Source organism: Callorhinus ursinus, unplaced genomic scaffold, assembly GCF_003265705.2.
Source record: "Callorhinus ursinus isolate GAN/ISIS: 27379988/994484 unplaced genomic scaffold, GSC_fseal_2.0 scaffold12, whole genome shotgun sequence".
Taxonomy (NCBI): domain Eukaryota; kingdom Metazoa; phylum Chordata; class Mammalia; order Carnivora; family Otariidae; genus Callorhinus; species Callorhinus ursinus.
Window position 1 is genome coordinate 50,531,153 of NW_027397074.1, and position 12,849 is coordinate 50,544,001.

Sequence of the window (12,849 nt, forward strand, 5' to 3'; positions counted from 1 at the left end):
TTTGCTTTTCACAGCCCTCCAGTACCTGTTCCATACTTTCTGACCAGGTTTCACAGCTGTATTCTGTGGGCCAGACTAGGCGGAGCATAGTTACTCTACTGTACCCAGAACCAGAAACCTAAAAAGCATTATAGAGAGTATAAAATGTTCATGGATAATGTGTTGTCATACATGGACCTAAAGCAAACCTAATGATTTTTTTTAACTTTCATCAGATTTTAAATAATGCAGATTTGACTCATATTTTTATATTTGAAGAAGCATTGTGAAGAGTATGACTTGTGTAAAATCCGGTTAAAAAAATCAGCCATAAGAAATTTAAATTCCTTCTTTTCCCGAAAAATGTTTGCTTGTGATAAGTAGAAACGTTCTAATACATTGACCTTGAGCTCAAAATACTAGCACTTAATAATTGTTTGTTGTGACAGTTTCTGATGGTGTTTCTCCTACTGAAAATGCTTTCAAATTCACAAGCGTGGTTCTGAATTTCTGTGACAAACTAGATAAATGATTCCGCCAAACATATATTTTTAAAAGAATGTAACAGCCTTCCCAGCATGGTGCTCATCTGCCTCCTAGTCTCAAAACTTGACAAAGCTTCACCAACATCCTTCAGCCACGCTGAACTTCTCTCGTCCTTCTTCCCAAAGATATTTTGCCCTTGGAGCCTCTTTGCACTGAGTCACCATCTCCCTCTGCTTTTTGGATTCCTATTTTTTTTTTTTTCCTGCAGGGTGCTCTGCTCAAATATACCTTGTCGGTGAAGTTTTCCTATCCTTCTCCAGGCAGAGGTAAATGCCTGTCATCTCCAGAGACCTCAACCTACCTCTCTTTTAGTGTCATTTCACAAGAACCGTGGTTGTCCCCTTATTTGTCCCTCTTTTCCATTTAGTTGCGCTCTCCTTGAAGGCAGGGACTTCGTCCTGTTCACCTATTTCTAGAAGCTATTACAATATTGGAGAGGAAACGGAGTGGTGGGGGCAAAATCAAGTGGAAAACGAGAAGGAGGGAAGTAAAAGAGAAGACCAGAGGTAAAGGCACATCCCAGCAAGGTTTGGAGCTGATAAAAAACCCAGCAAGTTCATTTAAGCTATCAACACAAGTAACAGTGAACTTGCCCCACGTGTCCCTTATCTTAAGCCCTAAACAAAAGGGATCTATTAAAAGGAGACCCGTAAGACTTCAGGAACCCTTGCCATTGACAATGACATAAAATAGTAGAAGATATTTGCTTCTGAATTTGCCATTGGCAAGTGCAGATTCAAGAGGTACAGGATGGAAATCTTGACCTAACAGAAGAATGGAAAGCTCACACTCTTCACATTATGATCATTGTCAGGTGCTCTGCTTCAAACTGGATGAAATGCAAGGGACCAAGGAGAAGCCAGAAAGGGCTGCAGAGATAAATCCTAAGAAATCGCTCCACTTGGATCAGAATGTCTCCATTGTTTAATGATGCTTGGAGACTGAAAGCCTTGAAAGTTTTAAAAAAGGGAATAGATTCCCCTAACTAAAAGGAGGGAAATGTGTCCCTCTATATGAAACGTGTCAGATTGAAATGTTTTTCTTCCAAAAGTTTCTACTATAATCAAACATTGTATCTTGGAGATACATTTGGTCCTTAGGAGAAATAACAAGTTTTGTTACCTGCAGGCACATAGCCTATCTGCATTTATCTTTTAGACCAAGCATCTCAAAAATTGGTATTAAAATCGGGCTTTGTTGCTGTGAGCACACTGGATCATGGCTCCCAAATAGAGATGTCATAGTTGTTTTGTTATAAATAATTTCTGTCATCTCCTCTCAACATTTTGGGTTGAGACCAAAAAACTTGACCCAGGAGTTGCGTTCACTAAATACTTTCCTGAGGGGCCTACTTCCACTTGGCAAGGTAACTTCTTTGCTTTTCTCCAGGACTCTGTGGCTTTTAAAAAATTGTCTAAAAATTGTCTTTTTTGCAATGATTTCCGGAAAGTTGCAATAATTTACAAAGATCGAAATAATTTACAAAAAGTCGCAAAAATAGAACAAAGGATTTGCACCTTCCCTTTACCCAAATTCCCTCAATGGGAACATCTCTCACAATCATAGTACCGTGATCAAAATCAGGGACTTCACACTGCTATAAGCTATTGCCTTATCTCTAGACCAATTCAAATTTCACTGATTGTCCCACTAGTGGGTCAGCCCAACTCAGACCCAACACTTTCTGGGTCAGTCCAGTTCAGGATCACATACTGCATTCGGTCTCGGGTCAGTTTAGTCTCCTTTAAGATGGACTAATTCCTCAGTGTTTTTTGACCTGGACCCTTTTGAAGGGTACTGACCAATTATTTTGTAGAGTGCCCTTCGAATTTGAGTTTGTCTTATGTTTCCTCCTGATTAGATTCAGGCTATGCATTTTTGTCAGGAACACACTAGCAGATGCTCAGTTAGCTAGTTAAAGGTAGAAAATCTGTTTTGTTGGAGAACAGAGATCACGAGGCAGGGTGGTGGTTGTAATGAAAATAGTAAGTTCTTGTATGTATCACCGAATTCAGCGAAGCCTGGATTCATACTCATTTATAGTTTGTTTTTTCGTCCTTCTTTTACCTTTTTTCTTGCCTATCCCTTTCTGAGAGGACCACTTTTGATAACGAGGGAAGGCCGGCACAGAATGCTGGGTCGGGGTATCTAATTCTGATCACCTACCTCTCCAGGGCGGGGGTTGGTTGTTCTAGACAGTGAAGGTGGTAACGGCGTAGTAAAGATGGTGACTTCAGAGGCCAGACTCTAAAAGGGGGGCAGCATGGTGTGGTTGGGAGCAGGGCAGACAGGCTCTGACATGGCTGGTGGGATTCAGACCCAGGCTTGAGCTCTACCACTGACAAGCTGATGGACCATTCATCACCTAGGCTATTAAACCTACCCAAGCCCCAGTGTCCTCACCTGTAAAATAGGGTTGCTTTGTGGATTAATTGGGGATAGAATATGTAAAGTACTCAGCATAGTGTCTGGGTGAGAGAAGGTACCTTTAAGGAACTGAATATTTGTGTCCCTCCAAAATTCGTGTTGAAATCTAACCCCTGCTGTGAAGGTCTTTAGGGGTGGGGCCTTGGAGAGGAAATCAGGCCTGGAGGGTGGAGTTCTCATGAGCAGAACTGGTGCCCTTTCAGACGAGGCGGAGAGCTAGTGTGCTTTCTTCCTGCCACGTCACAAGAGGAGACGACAAGAAGTCAGCAGTGTGCAAGCCGGGAGAGGGCTCTCAGCCAGAACCCGGCCGTGCTGGTGTTCTCATCTCGGACTGCCAGCCTCTAACACTGTCAGAAACGAATTTCTGTTGTTTCGAAGCCACCCAGTCTGTGGGGTTTTTTGTTAAAGCAGTCTGGACTAAGTCGGCAGGCAGTACTTATTATTAGCTGAAATCTATAAAAGTAATAACAGCACTAGCAACCTCACACAACTGTCCAGCTGCATCCACCCATCCAGCTAACGGACGCCCCCCGAGACTCGTGCCCTGACCTACGGTCCTGGACCGTATTTGCGGCGAGAATACATGATTAGCTGCCGAGGGCCTGAGAGGACACCAGTGTGCTCTTTCTGGCTTTCTGGCTCGGAGTAAGGCCTGGCGTGGGGTTTCTGTGCCCCAGGCAAGCTCCTTTGATCGTTCTTCTGCTTGTTGAGGAAGCGAACTCCTTTCTGGCGCATCTCTTTAAGTCCAACAGCAGGATGGACAGCTCCCTCATGTCCACCATTTTTAGAGCATCTCCCAGAGATACCTTCTCTCCTCCTGCTTCTCAGCCAGGGCCTGGTCACCTTGCAGGAGCCCTTCCCCACTTTGGCACATTCTGTTGTGCATTGAAGTCCTAGTTCTCCTGTTCTTTGAACAGTTCCTGGTCCCTTAGACTGGGGAGGGGGGCTGAAGCCTCAAACGGCCACAGTGGCCAGGTAGCTAAACCCCTAGTCCACTGAAGGGGAGGCCACTACTCAGCTCCAACCGACTCTCACCAGGCAGGAGTGTGGCTGTGTTGCCAGGGCTGCTGATTTTTGGAGAGAAATAAAAAATGGATTTTTATGTAAAAGCTCTCGAGTTTTAAATATCAGCAACAAATCAAATTAAAAAACAAAACACTTAAACATGGAGTGAGCCTGAAGACTGAGGTCTGATTTAGAATTTCAGAGTCATAGAGCCGGATGAATGTTGAGATTATCTGGTTGAAGCCCTTTATTTTACACATAGGGAAACTGAGGCCCAGAATGAGGAGGCACTCACTGAGGCTCTGGAGCCAGCCAGGGCTTGAAGGTGGTCACGCATGCATTAATGCTTAGTCTTTTTAGCCTCTGTGCCCATTAGAGCGACTGGTGCTCAGAAATATGAGCAGAGACAACGAAGGCATGGAGATGAATTTAGGGCTCGCCTCTCCCCAGACTTTTCACTGGAGAGCAACAGGAAAGAGTTGTACTGTACTGCAGTACACGAATAAGGTGATTTCCTTTGCTGGTAACCTCGGGGGGTTCATCTCAGAGCAGTGATGTGTATAGAAGCAACAGCTGAACGAGCCATTCAGGAGGGAGCCCGGGGCTGAGCTCATAGCCGTCACAGACACGATGTTCCCTGCTCTCCCCTTTCCCCCTTCTCCTCTCCCTCGGCTTCTGCTCCAGGGCCCCCCTCCTCGATCTGCCCAAGAATCTCTTCCTTCACCCCTTTGCTCCCCCCTACCCCACTTCCCGCTTAGCCTTCCCAGCACGTTATCATGAATACAAATTTCATATGCTGCCCTGAATTTTGTCCCTTTTCTCTAGTTTCTCCAGTCTGCTAGATGCTCTCCCATGCTCCAGATGGTTTAATGCAAGCTTAAAGAAGGGGACCAGCAAGAAGTTCTTGGAGTGGGAGGCCATGGGGAGAAGTGGGGCTTCAAACTGCAGGGAGTTTGAGGCAGCGTTGGGTAGGTGAGGCTGGAATACATGATCTTTGGCCACGTGTTAAAATGCTCCATGTTTCTTATCTACGCACTTCCCGCTAGTCCCCTGCTCTCACTCCTGGTGCGTGGGTGAGCGCCTGGGTGCGCGCCTGGGTGCACAGAGAGTGGTGGCCTCACACCATATGGGGGATTGGGCCTGGAGAAAAAAATTCCTGTAAGCACTTTTGACTTCCTGAAAACAAAACAACCCAAAAGAGGTGTTTACACTAAGGTTGCGCTACACCTGCAAAAACAAAATGAGGAAGGCTGCCAGGGAACAGGACATTCCAAGCTAGTGAAGTGTCCTTTGGAGGCCCCTAACCGGTCCGTCAGAAGTGCCCTCCCCTGCAGGCTGTGTGCTGCGGGCCATGCGGCGATCAGGGGCTGCGATCAGGGGCTGCGATCTGATCTGCTTGCCTCTTAAAGCTGATGAGTCTTGTTTATTTAAGAAGTGGGTGACTCATGAATTTTTATTTACTTAAAAAGACATTGAATATCCCTTTAACATTTTGTTTTTCTTATACCCTTTATTTTAAAAATGAAGTGTAATCCTGCCAATGGTGGTTGTTGCCCACCATGGAAGTTGGCAAAGGATTACTGTGTGTGCTTTTCTTCTCTTCAAAGGCTGAATGTAATTCCTGAAAGGCATTTGGGCTTAAAAGAAAGACTGTGTCAGGTTGACAAGTCCCTATGACGCGTGGCAGAGGCTGAGTATGCTAGTAGTACAAATATGGGTCCCCCCGGGGCTCGTGCTCACTGGGAAGTCAGACTTGAAGCAAGAAACTCAGCTACAAGCCAAGAAAAGGGTGACAACAGGGGCAGCAACAAAGGGCTTGTGTGATGGGGCAGGAGGTTGGCTCTGCTGGACATGTGAACAAGGGGCAATGACGTCAGGCAAGGACAGTGAGGGCTGGATAGAACCTAGCATTCACTGAGTCTTCACTGGGCGTGAGGCCATATGACCCAATGCTAAGGCCCCCCCCAAAAGTGGACCATGCAGCATGGGTATGGGAGGTGGTTCTGGGGTCTATGATTGCCTCACTGGACTCCCAGCAGGATACTGACTGGCATTCATACTTCTAGGTCTAACCTCTGAAAGGGGATCATCTTTGAAACCCCTCCTCTGCTTCTCTCCCTTGTAGCATGTTCTAGAGCTCCCCGCTCAGCCAGTCAAGGCTTGATCTCCAGCCTCTCCCGCCCCACAGCTTCCATCCCTTGCCCTACCCATCCTCCGGGGTCCTCAGCTGCCCCACCCTCAGCTCTCACTCCCCCCCACCCCCATCCTGCCCTCGCCCTGCTTTCCTCCAGCCCTGCCAGGGGAGCCGTAGTCTGCCGCCCGGGCTGCACTCGGCTCCCATTCCCCCACGCTCCCTTGCAATCTACCCATTTCTCCTCTGGCCCTGGCCCCAACGCCCCTCAGTCAGTCTCAGACCTGCTGTTTACCAGGCCCCATCATTCCCCACTGCTATCCTCAGCCCAGCCTTTGCCTCCCAGAGGGAGCCCTCTTTTTCTGTCAGATTCTCTGGGTCCAGCCAGCTGCCCCTCACCCGTTCCCATTGCCTCCCTGCCCACTCCTATCTTGAGGGGCCTGGAAACCCAACCCTAGGTGACCCCTCTTGCTGTCCTTGCACTCTGGGAGTAACAGGCCTTCCCATCATGGATGTCTTTTAAATGTGTTTTTGTGTTTTCAAATCTACTTTTTTTTTTTTTTTAAAGAAACCCTTTACATTTAAACAGCGACTGATTTTTTAAAAATGCTGAGGAAATAATAGGACAAGGTGGTAGGCGGAGTTAGCAACGAGGACGGACATTGAGGAAACACTGCATTTTTCCTCTTCAACCTTATAATAGCGCTGGGAAGGTCAGGCATGGCCTGTTATTATCCCTACTGTGCAAAGTGGGCCCCATCTGGGGTTTGTGATGAATTCTGCAGTGTCATGTGATGTAGTTTAAACACTGGCTTTATTGAAGAAGGGGCAAACTTGCGAGGCAGGGTTTGCTCCTGGAACCCCATAATCAGACTGACTTTGGGTGCAGCGTTTCCCCCCAGCAAAATAGGGTGAAGGCGGCACACTGGAGATAGCTTGTTGTCTAGGCGACCCAGAATGACATCCCGGGTCACTTTTGGCAGTTCTGTTCATCGAACCATGACCCCCATTTTATAGATGCAGAGACAGGCCAGAGAAATTAAATGATTTGTCCTACTCACACACCCATGCCAGCGCCTAAATTCAAAACCAGTCTACTAGTTCACATGGCAAAGAAAAGGAGAAGAGTTTATGAAGTAACAAGAAGGGGAAACCTCTGTGGTCTGCTCTCTAGGCCTCGCTTTGCATCTCCAAGAAGTGAGGTGACATTGTGTGAGGAGCCAGCCAACCACAAGGGGTTTTGACCCTTTACCCCTTCACTACATAGGCCCCTTTGCTTGGGGCCCTGGGGGCAAGTTGGAAGCTATAGGAGCTGCTGTGAACAATCTCCTTTGCTAACTGTAAAGATTTAGCAGGAAGCTTGCTGTGCCTAACCTCCATGCTGGAGAATTAATAATACCCAAATTAAAGATGACTTTGACATTTTACATTTTAAAATGCTTTACAATCACTGGCAATCACTGGACCAGTGGTTCACAGTAGAGGGGCCTATAGACGTTTTCCAGATCTTGTATATAAACATCAAGATGAAAATAAGAGCTGTTTCTTTAATTCTCACTGTGCAGTTTTTAAGAAAGTCTTTAATATTCTATTCAACTCTTTCTTCTCTTTCTCCTTTCTGTCTCCCTCCACCCTGCCCCTCTCTCACTGGTTCTGAAACCTAAGTGTAGCCATAAATATGCAGGGCAGAGAAGGCTGACTTTTTCTATATCCAATAAACACCTTGGGGAGTAATTGAAATAACTTGGCACGGCTAGTCAGGTTACATGCTGTATAATACCAAAAGAAAACCCACAGTGAGGAAAAGCAACAGCAAATAGGAAGAAGGACTGGAAATAAAACCAGAACATTAAATAATGAGTAATTATGAGAAACTAAAACAACAGCAACAACAACAATAAAAACCCTCTTAGAATTATAACCTTAGAAAAAGAGTCAAGAAGCATCTTCAAAGAAGTTATACTAGGCGAAGTATACATTCTAGGTATTTCTAAGAATTGCAAATTTAAAGAAAAGGAAGGAGCTCATTCCCTCCCTGCCCTTATACTCCAGCACCATTTCGTTAGACGTACAGAAGGCACAGGTTTTGATCTCATTCTGACATGCATGTTTTTTCATGATTAGGCTTCCCTCCCATCTCTTTTTTCCCATTTTATCTCCACGATCTGAATTTTAAAGGAATGCTGTCAAGACAGCATACCACAAAAGGGAGAAGCGTCTACTACAAATTGTACTTTGTACTTTTTTCGAGTATCTTCCTTTGGTCTTTTTGATTTTACAAAAGATCTCTGTATTTGTTGTGGGTAGAAAGTAATGTTGAGTTGACATGTCTGGGTCTTGTGAGGGAGCGAAATGCTGGTATCCTAGGCACAGGGAGAAAGTAGCTTATAGCCTGTGTTTCCAGCAGAATCCTATTGCTTATTCTCGCCCTCACCTGACACCCTCGGCTTTGGGATCTTGGGCAAGCCCTTCACTGTTCCTACACTCAGTTTCTTTCTAGTTTTTTTTTTTTTTAAAGGTTATTTATATGTAAAAATAAAATCTTCAGAAAACAGAGGAGTAAAAAAAAAAAAAGAAGTGATCATAATCTATCAAACATGATTTCGGTATATTTTCTGTAGATCTTATGTACATCTAGTTTCTTTTATTTTAAAAAATATAGTAGAAATGAAGCTATACCATCCAACTTTATATCCTGAGTTTTCTTTTGGCAGTGTTTTGTCCTTCTAAATAAAAAAATATGGACTCTGAACCATCATTTTCTAGAGCTGCATGATATTCAACACAGGCATTTCTGTCCTTTGTTTTTTACAGTTACAGTGACAGAGCTTTTGGCAGCCCTGGGGCTGTTTGATTATCTCACTGAAGGAAAAGAGAAAGTGCAAGGGCTGCAGTTCACTTTATATCTATGATGATTCATAGCCAGGTTCAATTCTAACTTTCCACTACATTGTCCGATATGTTCATATGCAGAGAGGTGAGGCCAATCTCTTTCTGTAGATCACCTCAGATGACAGACCAGTGACTGGAGGACCTTTGTTGGTGTCTGATTGTAGTAAGACAAACTGGCTACAAATTCCGGCCCTGTAATTTTCCATCTGTGATCTCAGGCAAGTTGCTTGGTCTCTGTATGTCTCTGTTTTCTCGGCTGTAACAGTGTGGATATCATGATAATCCCTCAGTTCCAAGAAATACACTTTAACACGTTTAATATGAGGTTGAGTGCTGCAATCAATGTGTACGTTGTATATTCTTCCTTTTTCCTCCCTCCACACTCCCCGGAGCTATTATAATCAGTGGTATCTTAGAACTGAAGACATATGGTAATACTTCCTAACAGTTTATTGAAAAAAATCAGCTGAAATATTACATTTAAAGTATTTTTAGCAGTTGGTAAGAGAGCAATAAATAGCAGCTATTATTTTATTAGTAAGAAAACTTACATTGTTCTTAGAATAGAACACTTATTCTGTATAGAATAGTTATTATAAGACATACATTATTTGCAGATCATATATTCAGTTAAAACTTGAACTGCTTGGAAAATGCCTTAGCACTCTTGTTAATTAGAGATGGCCGGGGATAGCACATAGGTTTAACTTTATGTGCCAAGTCTAATCTGTTGATGATGACTGTCAGACGTGCTGTGTTGCATGAATTGCTGAGGCAGAATCTGGGTGTAGCAGACAAGAGCGCCAAGGTTGATTAGTAATATCTTAGGGAGATATGGCATCACACACCCTAAGTGTCTGCCACCTCTGCATTACGGTGGCCCAAAACATTACTTGGCAATTCATTCGGCATTAGCCTGACATTGGTTTCTCAATCAGGAGTTTCACTGAAATCTTGTGGCAGTGTGCTGCCTCTGGGTCCAAGGTGGGAGCTGAGAACCACGTAAGAAGTAAGCCCAGAGGACACTTATGTCCTGGGAAACACAGGAAGCTGATGGAGACCTGCAGTCTCCACAACACTCTGAAAACGCATTCCTTTCCTTAACAGCTTTGGGCACGTCAGCCACAGTCACTTAACCATTTTTCTTAAAACTCCAAGCCTAGTAGAAATATGGGAGACTTTGCAGAGCCTTTGCAATCACTTTGATTTTGCTCAGCCCTTGTTCTGCTAACGCTTGTTTACGTCTTGCCTCCTGAGCTTTGAATGCCCTGCACCTTGGCCTGTCGAGAACTTGTCTGGGGGAGGATTGACCGCATCTTGTTCTTGTTCTCCTCTGCTGTGGGTAAGATGCTGTAATCCCAGGGCCCTTCTCTAGGAAGGGTCCTGGTGCTGGGCAAAGGAGACCATTCATTTTGTTAGGTGGCCCTTGTTATCTAACTCTCAGCTTTTGTGACACTTATGAAACAAAATCAGTCTTAGGCACACTTGCTGAAGGCTTAAGTGTAAAGCTACCTACCATTTCTTGAAATATTCTGGTAGTCTCTGTGATTGCAGTGGTTTCTTTTCCATAATCGAAGGTAAATAGAGTTTTCTTTAATTCTGAAACAAATATATATGGGCATATGAGTATCAGGACACTCGCATGATGATGTTCGAAAAACAGGATTTTGTGATGATTTTTCAAAATGAGTGGTTCAAATGAACTCAGAAAAATCAAATTTCTGCAGACATGTTTTCTCTAAACTGTCAGTACATTACTGAGAGTTTTTACAAGAAGCAGTCCTATAAAATCGGTTGCATCAATGGAGTAAGATTAAACTTTTTCTTTTTGTGAAGACCTCCAGAATCATCCCTTTATTTTATTTCATTTTTTTAAATTTCAGGCTTTGGTCATGTCCCCAAACCCCAATAATTATTTTATTAATAAAAAAACCCCCAAGTATGCAGAATACACTTTTCAAAGTTGAGTTTCTAAATCATCATCGAGTTCAGTTAATTGGTGGCTAAAAATGGGGTTTTGTTTAAACAACCCCATATGCAGAGTCATCCCTTTCTAAACTTTTTACCAAGAGCTGCTATAAGTTTCTTGAGCAATTGGTCCTTTTCAACAAATGTGTTTTTTTTTAATTTTTAATTTTATTAAGTATCAAATTTTAATTCCAGTAGTTAATATATAGTGTTAATTAGTTTCAGGTATGCAATACAGTGATTTAACGATTCTATACATTGTTTAGTGATTTTGAACCTGACCTTATACACTTTCTTCTTTTGATTGCTCTGAAGCTGTGGCAGACACTCTTGTTGACCTTCAGATCCATCTCCCCCCTTCACCTTAGCAGAAGTTTTTGTAGGGCAAAACGATGCCGCATGATGACTGCTTTACCCAGCTTCCCTTGCAACTGCAAGTGGCCACTTCACTCATTTCTGGGAAATGAGGTAGAAGTATCCAATTTCTGGGAATATTTCTTAGGAAACAATTGGCAAGTGACCCTTGCTCCTTCTTTATCCTCTTTCTCCATTTTTCTGCCCAGAGTAGGCAAGCTGCCACCTTGGACAGTGGGGATAACTTCTACATTGGGAAGGCAGAGGGGTGAGTGGGAAGGACCCTGGACCCTTGAGAACCAGTGGAGTTGAGCTCCCATACCAGATCTAGACTACACATCTCTGAAATTTTATGTGTGAGAGAAATAAACTCTAATATGATCTCGTTTTAACCACCCATATGTGGAGTCTCTTTCCTACTTGTAGCTGAATCTAATACTAATGGACACAGAGTTTAGAGACAAATTTGTGACCAGTATCAGGTTATAACTGCACATACTTTAAGTCATTTTCTTGGCTTCTCTTTGTCCCGTCTTTGATTGTCTATCTTCTTTTGCCAAGCTTTAATTTAATTGAAATGTAATTTAATGTTATGTTCCTTATGCTTTTATAGGCTTCTGTAAAATCCTTTTTGAAACAAGACCAGGTATAGACTAATGAATAATAATTAAACTCAGAAGTATTTGATTACTCCTCAAATGTATTGTGTCTTTTCTTCATTATAATAACTTCATATCTCACAACCTTATATAAATCACCATTTATTTGTATTACACGAGTCTCATTTATTGTATTAGAGTGCTTGCCAACTGTCTCAGTGCTTCAGAAAGGTAAGCATGTATCAGGTTTGGGCACTTGGAATGCACTGAAAGTAGTCTTTTTGAAGTCTGAGAAAACTAATGATAATATTTTTTGATAGAAGAGCATGATGTCTGAGCAATAGTTTAAGTATGGGATTTTTGCTTTGTGGTGGAGTTTTGAGGTGAATGACTTATTTTGTTTTTAAAAATCAAACCTACCCATGCACATAGTTTAAAAAAGTCAAATTTGTATTTCTTGAGTGGTGTTTAACAAGCCCTACCATGTTCCAGACACTCCTCTAGGCACCTGAGTCATATTGGTAAATGAGGAAGACAAAGACCCCTGCCCCTGTATTGTTGACCTTCCATCAGGGAAAAACCTAATAAGCATCTTGAATGAACAAATTAGAGAGGATGCTAGAAGATAGTAAGTGCTATGAAAAAAAGGGGAGGCAGGGGAAATAAGGTTAGAGTGGTTGGAGCAAGCCTCACTGAAAAGGTGAATGTGAACCAAGACAGTTGAACTATTTATATCTATAAGGCTTGTAGTGATAAACAGTAATCCCGTACTACCCTGCTCTCCCCATTTCTCCATTCCCAGAGGCAACTAATTGCAGCCTCAACTGACTGAGTCATTGGGCATTTTCTTTTTTATCTCTAAATAACATACCTTCAAGTCCACTTCTTTATTTGTAGTCTTTGGCATTATCTATTCACTTCTTACCACCAAGAGGAGCATTTAACTAT

The 12,849-nt window shown here is 43.2% G+C and overlaps 1 protein-coding gene across 3 annotated transcripts in view; it reads right to left on the reverse strand.

Moving 5' to 3' along the window:
- AOAH (acyloxyacyl hydrolase) overlaps positions 1 to 12,849 on the reverse strand; it is a 168,364-nt gene that overhangs the window by 38,247 nt on the left and 117,268 nt on the right. For all 3 annotated transcript variants that reach the window (XM_025873145.2, XM_025873144.2, XM_073899076.1), the window contains one exon: positions 10,497 to 10,579. In XM_025873145.2, the coding sequence (XP_025728930.1) occupies positions 10,497 to 10,579 (83 nt within the window). The remainder of the gene's footprint in view (positions 1 to 10,496; positions 10,580 to 12,849) is intronic.